The sequence below is a fragment of the Vollenhovia emeryi genome, unplaced genomic scaffold (genome assembly GCF_000949405.1).
Source record: "Vollenhovia emeryi isolate VEMERY1.0 unplaced genomic scaffold, V.emery_V1.0 DF939390.1, whole genome shotgun sequence".
In the NCBI taxonomy this organism is placed as follows: Eukaryota; Metazoa; Arthropoda; class Insecta; order Hymenoptera; family Formicidae; genus Vollenhovia; species Vollenhovia emeryi.
Window position 1 is genome coordinate 1 of NW_011966976.1, and position 7,484 is coordinate 7,484.

At 31.3% G+C, this 7,484-nt stretch overlaps 1 protein-coding gene across 1 annotated transcript; it reads right to left on the reverse strand.

The window, feature by feature from the left end:
• Positions 1-26: 26 nt before the first annotated feature.
• LOC105558027 (cytochrome P450 4C1-like) lies at positions 27-6,885 on the reverse strand (the record flags this gene model as incomplete). The annotated part of the gene is made up of 9 exons (XM_012005514.1): positions 5,375-6,885; positions 4,196-4,302; positions 3,147-3,237; positions 2,679-2,867; positions 1,139-1,202; positions 695-821; positions 559-622; positions 183-277; positions 27-99 (listed from the first exon to the last, which is right to left on the reverse strand). Coding segments are annotated over exons 1-9 (967 nt in total), but the record flags the coding sequence as incomplete, so codon positions are not given.
• Between the last annotated feature and the right edge of the window lie 599 nt (positions 6,886-7,484).

A 7,484-nucleotide genomic window follows, 5' to 3' on the forward strand; every position in this document is an offset into this window, starting at 1 on the left:
ACACCCTGTATACATATATTTTATACTTACTTGTATTTCGGGGAAATTTGCCAGTATAAACGTCACAAAATTGATTACGGCAGAAATTGTGTCACTGGCCTGCAAATATAAATTCACTTTAACATTATACATATATATAGTTTTTTATTTATTGTATAAGTATTAGAAAACATTGTCTGTACCGTTACCAACATAGTCATAATATTATCATGAAAATCTTTGTCTGTGAAGTTCATGTCTTGCGACGCTGCCATCAGAATTTGGTAAAAAGTTGTATCTATATAACGAAAGAAACATACATATTAAATTAAACTAAGCATTTAAAATATGAACATAATTTTTGTTAATTATATGCTGGAAAACTTTAATTTTAAACTTAAACTACATTTTTATATAAAAATTAAAAGTAAATTTAAGTAGAAACAATTTTCTGGAAATGTATACTAATAAAAGAAAGTATTTAATATTGTTTTAGATAGTTCCGAACAATTTATATTGCCATCATTTTGCAAACGAAAGCATTTTCATAACTTTTATATGAAATGTGAATAAACTTACGAGTTCGGTTATTCCCATCTGTAGTATTCGGATTATTGTGATCATGTTTGAGCTGCTGTATCATCTATGTAATAATATATTATGTAATGGATAAAATAGTGCAAGATGTTAATAAATCTATTTATGGTAGCATTACCTCATCGCCAAGTGAATTTATAAAATCCATATCTTTCTTCTGTTTGCGGCCCATTGCAGTAATAGAGAATGTACCATCAAAAAATAATAATATATTTTTTATTCTATATGTAAAATTATTTTTGCACCTGAAACACGGTTTTATATAAAATCGAAATTTTTATACATTTATCAGATAAGGTTATAAAAGATTATTGAACTAACTGCGACTATTTAATGTGCAAAATTTTATAAATAGAAGGAGATATCATTTTGTCAGTACTAAAGAACATATTTCTTCAGTAACAATATTAGTTTCTTTTTAATAAATATTAATTTACAAAAATTAATAAATATACCCACTAACTAAAATTTTTTTTATACATACAAATGTGATTTTTTACAGAAATATAAAATTTTGGAATTAAAAGAATTCTATATACTATATTCATATAAAAATTTATACCTTTGAATTGCTTTGACATATTTCTTGTTTTTTTCTTGTCCCAACTTTATGCCCATCATAGTACCTTTATAGTAACAACATATAAAAGAAATATTACTACTTGAAGTATTAATGAACTATTAATTATACAATAAATATAGAATTTTATATAGGATATTCATTTATTATTGAATTTTATGTTATACTCTATTTATATTATACTATACAAAGAAGAGAACACATTTGAATCATTTAAACTGTTTAACTTTAGCCATTGTTTAACTTTAGCCACTTTATTATATTTCTTTGAACCACAAAGCTACGAAAATTAAGTATTTTCAAGAATTGCTATAGGCATGGAAGATTTAGAGTTTTCTTTTCTAATTTTTTGCTGATATTTTTCGTAGAGTTACCGCGGTTTGATAATTGAACAGTTTTAAACATTTAAAGTGGATTCCGTATTTTTTATTAAGTAGCATAATTATGGTAGCATATATCCTTTTCTAAAAAAAGAGATATTACCGGTGAAAATGTTGTGCTTTGGTAGGGCCCCTTTTAATTTTGTAAATTCATGACTTTTTTAATAAAAAGGTAACACTTAATACATTATTGATCAAATGCATTGATATACTAGGTTATATATGCACATTTTAAAATATATATAAAAATATGTGATGTTGTCAAGTCTCAAAGAGCTGTCAAATTTCTTCAAAACAGTGTATCTTTTGACTTTACTAATAAGTATTTGCTTGCAGAGGTCAGTGATCTCATATATTTAATAGCACATTTGAACCTTTCCGGGAAAAAAAGTTTAAATATCATTATGCCAAATGTTGCATGTAACATTGCAATATAATTATACATGAATTTTGACCTGATTTAGTCACATATAAATAGATAAAATTGTTTCTAATTATATCTAATTAGATCGTATCATATAACCCATACAGCACAGTAAAATTTCAGCCACATTGTAGCAACATTTCGCGGCAAGGTTGTAACCATAGACATATGTAAATATAGACTGTGTGCCCTATTGAATAAGCTGAAGTTTGTGAAGAGAGAGACAGAGAATATTTAAGAAGACTTTCTTTCTCTGTCCCACCATCGTGACAATGGAGAATCACGCAGGCACGATTCTTTTCTTTTACGATGGCGTGAGACAGAAAGAAAGTTTTCTTAAATCTCTCTCTCTCTCTCTCTCTCTCTCTCTCTCTCTCTCTCTCTCTCTCTCTCTCTACAAGCTTTAGCTTATTCAATGGAGCGCACAGTCTATATTTACCATGTCTACGGTTGCAATATTGCCTAAATAATGCAAAATATTGCAATATTGCTGCAGGATTGTAGGTAAAAAGTCCGCCTGCAGAAAGATTACAATCACGAGACACAGTAGTGCCTCGCGCCAAGTACAAGCGTAGCTAGAAAGCGCACGCGAGACCGATTGTGTAGTTTACGCGAGTATTATATGCGAGTTGACAGGTCCTCAGATTTTTGGATCTCAACAACGGCTGATCCAGCGAACTTCTAAGAACTTCTAAGTTATATATAAATATAACCTTACGGCATGCCATTTTCCAAGCGTACTGTGTTATTATGTCAATAAGAATTATTTCCTCTCCCTCATTTGTATTCTCATTCAATTCATTTGTAAGTTTATCAGATTCTTCAACGAATATCTTGAAGAAATCCTGCAATATGGATGGACGGAATGTACGTGCACTTATTTTTCTTAATCGGGTCCATATGGATGCTAAAAAAAGTTTTAGAAAATTTATGGCGTAACTAACAATTAATATTATTATATAATAATGCTAAATAATATTAGGATTCAGAAATAATATAAGTAAACTTTAATATAAAAATAAATATACTTTATAAATGTAACACTAGAATATAAACAATTCTGACAGTATGTTAGAACAAATCTAAAAGCTTTGTTAAAATTAATTATAAAGAAAGTAACCAATTGCATAGTTACAAAAAAGTTATTAGTTTTACTGTTAGTACTTCTGTAGATACGATATCTTACCAGGAGCAGTAAATAATCCCATACCAAATAATGGTTTGAAAAGCTTATAAATTATACTTTTATCTAAGCAATTTCTGTCGTGTAAGATAGCCTAAAACATTATAAATTAACGTTTTTACATTTGTGGAAAAGTGCGCATGTTTGTTTCATTCGTGTAATAAATATATATTTCATCAATTATGAACCAATTTGTGATTAGTTAAAGTTAATTATACACGGAGAAAAATAATTTGCTGACACAGCAGATTTTTTGCTGTTGTAGCAAAATCTGTTCGTTATTATATGGACAGCAAGAAGATTTGTTACGAATACTAATCGCAATTTGCTGGATATAATTTGCTGGATTAACAAAATTATCCCGAGCAGTAGTAGGGTTCAGGCAGCCCTGACAGGGCCCTTTGTTGCTCCTTACAGTTTTTAATATGGGGTGGGGTATCAATAGGCTTCCTATTAAAAAATTCACTTTGTAACTAATTGTTAAATTGTGTTAAATCACATAGTCATCAAAAGTATATTCAGGTTATTGAGGTCTATCCATGATCCAGACAACTCGCTCTCGCATCATATCGGCTCGCCTACTAATACGGGACGATTTTTACTTACGAGAAAGACGCGCCGGTTGCCACGTCGCGGCAGTATGTGGTACTAGTGCTATCTATTCAGGAGGGAATCAGGCGTATCGGGATTTCGTTATGACAGCAAATGTATTTGCTAAGAATATATTATTTTGCTTCAGTAGCAAATTTATGTGATTGTAATTACAAATACACTCAGCAAATTTTGTTCTATTCTCGCAACAAAATAGATTTTGCTATAATGACGAATAATTCGTAAAATTAGTTCTATCAACTAAATTTTATTGCTATTACTACGAATATGCAGTAGCAACGGCGATTTTGCTATCACAGCAAAATTATTTTTTTCCGTGTAAAGATACGTACATTACATATGCATGTATGTATAAAATATATATGTAGAAAGTCATTTAAAATAGCTATCTATGAAAAGATAATAGAAACATTAGGTTAAACTGAATGATTTTCCTTTACTTGTGCCTGTTGTGGGTCATATATTCCAATGAATAAGTTGCTGCCCAACCAAAAGTGAAAAGGAGATGAGTATTCTTCTGCGAACCGTAGCATCATATTCAAAGGTTCTAAAAATTTTAGTATATTGTTTATACATATATTTAGTAATTATGTACTATAACGGACCACCCTCCAATCTTGATGACCTTGACATAAGTTGTCATGGTCTTGATCCTGAGTGACATTCAAGAAGATTTAGCCGTCGGCCGGTGTTTGTTAAAAAGTTATTAACAAAAAATGTTTAACGATTATGGTTTTTAATATTTATCTCGCAAAATATTTAAAGTTTTGAAAAATGTTTTAAACAACCAACCTCCTTAAACATTTTTGTTAATAACTTTTTAACAAACACCGGCCGACGGCTAAACCTTCTTGAATGTCATTCAGGGTCATGACCATGACAAATATGTCCAGGTCACCGAGATTGGAGGGTGGTCCGTTATAATATAATACATAATTACCATATATTCTATTATCAAAATAAATATTACGTACATTTTTAATTAATATAATAAGATAAGCTCGTTTCGTGTAAAGACAAATGAAAAATAACAACAGGCCAATATTTATACGAGTAATTTCTGTAGCTCTAAAATGATAGGAAACTCATAGGATCGGGTTGCGTCCTTGGCAACTTTTGATCAGCATGACTCGAAGTACAAAATGGCACAGTTTCATCGAATTTATCCGGGATCGAATTTCCCCGTGTTTTGTGCGGGGTCCTTTAATACAAATAAATATTTTATTAAAAGATCGCCTTTTCTAATTTAATTGTGGGATACATATCGATCCTGATTCGTGACATTCCCAGTGAGACAAAAAATGTCGATCCGACATCAAATCGACGTCGATATGCGTGTTCGAAATGAAATCGAAATTAAAATCAACATCGATCTCTTTTTGTCACTGATGTCGATGTCTTGTCGATTTAAACTGTATAATCGGACGACTAAAACTCTTTAGCTATTTTTACATTTCATAAAAAGTTTGAATTACATCTCGAATTACATTAAGTGAAATTATTGAATTATATTTAACTTACAAAAATATTGAATTATATTTAACATATAATCTTATCTTAAAAATATTTATGCCAATTTTAAATATTAAGTAAGTCAAAATATTAATATTTCTTCTTACCAATATGATGCCATAGAAGAGGATAGTTACCCAAAACCGGCCATGTTTTGGGTCCTGGCAAATTAGTTAGTCTTCTAATAAATATGTAGTCTAACGTGTAATATGAAATAACAGCGATTATGACATAAATTAGTATTTCCGTCACAGATGCAAACATCGTAGTATACAACAATTATACCGTGCAACTTATACTTAATCTGAATGTTTCTTTCTGCATAAGTCCGTAAGGCATGGCTTATATATATACATGTGCCCCGCCCACGCCTTTGGCCTTATAATGTGCTCCCCACCCGATGAGCAGTTTGGGAGTGGAGCCTAATAAAAGACCAAGAACACGAAATAAATTTCTACGATGAATACTTTTTATCGTACCATCAACTCTACTTCACTAACTCGAATGGTTTTTATATTTTCCCAGATGTATATGAATGAGTGTGAACCTAGCATCTCAAATGATAGCATCTCAAGAATAAACTGCGTATTTACTTGCATCCGGCATAGTTCTAGAGTCCTTTATAAGTTTTAACAATAGTTCTATTAATTTACACTTAGAATCGTATTTTAAAGAAATGAGATGCTAACTTCTCGTATGGCATTATAGGATCTCAGCAAATTTCGAATCTTTCACTGTGGGGGAGTAATATTCCGATGAGTTCTCCATCCTCGGAAAGATATGTCAAGAGTTCTGGCGAAATAAACGAAAAAAAAAATATTGTCGCAAAATGAGATGCCGCTCGAAATATCAAAGTTCCGGTTGGTATAAAATATTTTTATACAGTTCTGAACATGCTTCAACATTTTCTAAAGAGTTCTATGCATTAGCAATGTTTAATTATTTATAAATAAATAAATACAGTCTTGAATCGCGTATTTCGTGAGATTAGGGTGAGATTTATTTAAAAATCGTACACCTCGCTAGAGACCAGAACTCTTTACAAAATAGTTAAATGTGTTTAAGAACTGTAGGAAAATTATTTTATGTTAATCAGAACTCCGCGATTTCGGTCAGCATCTCACCCTAATCTCACGAAATACGCGATTCAAGACTGTATTTATTTATTTATAAATAATTAAACATTGCTAATGCATAGAACTCTTTAGAAAATGTTGAAGCATGTTCAGAACTGTATAAAAATATTTTATACGAACCGGAACTTTGATATTTCGAGCGGCATCTCATTTTGCGACAATATTTTTTTTTCTTTTATTTCGCCAGAACTCTTGACATATCTTTCCGAGGATGGAGAACTCATCGGAATATTACTCCCCCACAGTGAAAGATTCGAAATTTGCTGAGATGCTATAATGCCATACGAGAAGTTAGCATCTCATTTCTTTAAAATACGATTCTAAGTGTAAATTAATAGAACTATTGTTAAAACTTATAAAGGACTCTAGAACTATGCCGGATGCAAGTAAATACGCAGTTTATTCTTGAGATGCTATCATTTGAGATGCTAGGTTCACACACATGAGTTATGATTATTCCCCCCCCTCCCCCCGCCTCAAGTATCTTCTCTACAAAAGTAATGATATCATCAAATGTCTCCAACTAAACTGAATATTTATACAAACTAGGTTCTTTATCATTTTTTATATTAGAATGTTACATCCAAACAATATTAAGCATACAATTTTATCGGAAGAAATAAAGGAAATAATAATATTAATATTATAACATCAGTGATTTATATTGACTGTATCTGGCAATTTTTATAATACAGAAAATTTATTGCGAAAAATATTACTTCAGCCAGGGTTTGAACCTGGACCTCCCTTCTCTTTAGGCGGGCGTCTCAACAAATTCGACCACTGAAATATATGATAATATTAGTCGCAATAACAGTATAAAGTCGAAATAGACGCATAAATAATATCTTTATTTTATTTTCGGCGTCGGACCGTAGAAGTTAAAAGAAGATAGAGTCGAATGCTAAACCACCTCCCCCCCCCCCCTCGCCTATCTCTACCACACGCCCGGCTACAATTTTTATGTTCATGTCCTTGATTCTTGGTCCGGAGAAAGTTCACACCGTGAAGGACTTGGCGTGAATAAATTAGTCGACTAGTCGACATTTACCAGACTCTTAACGTCAAAACTCACATCTCG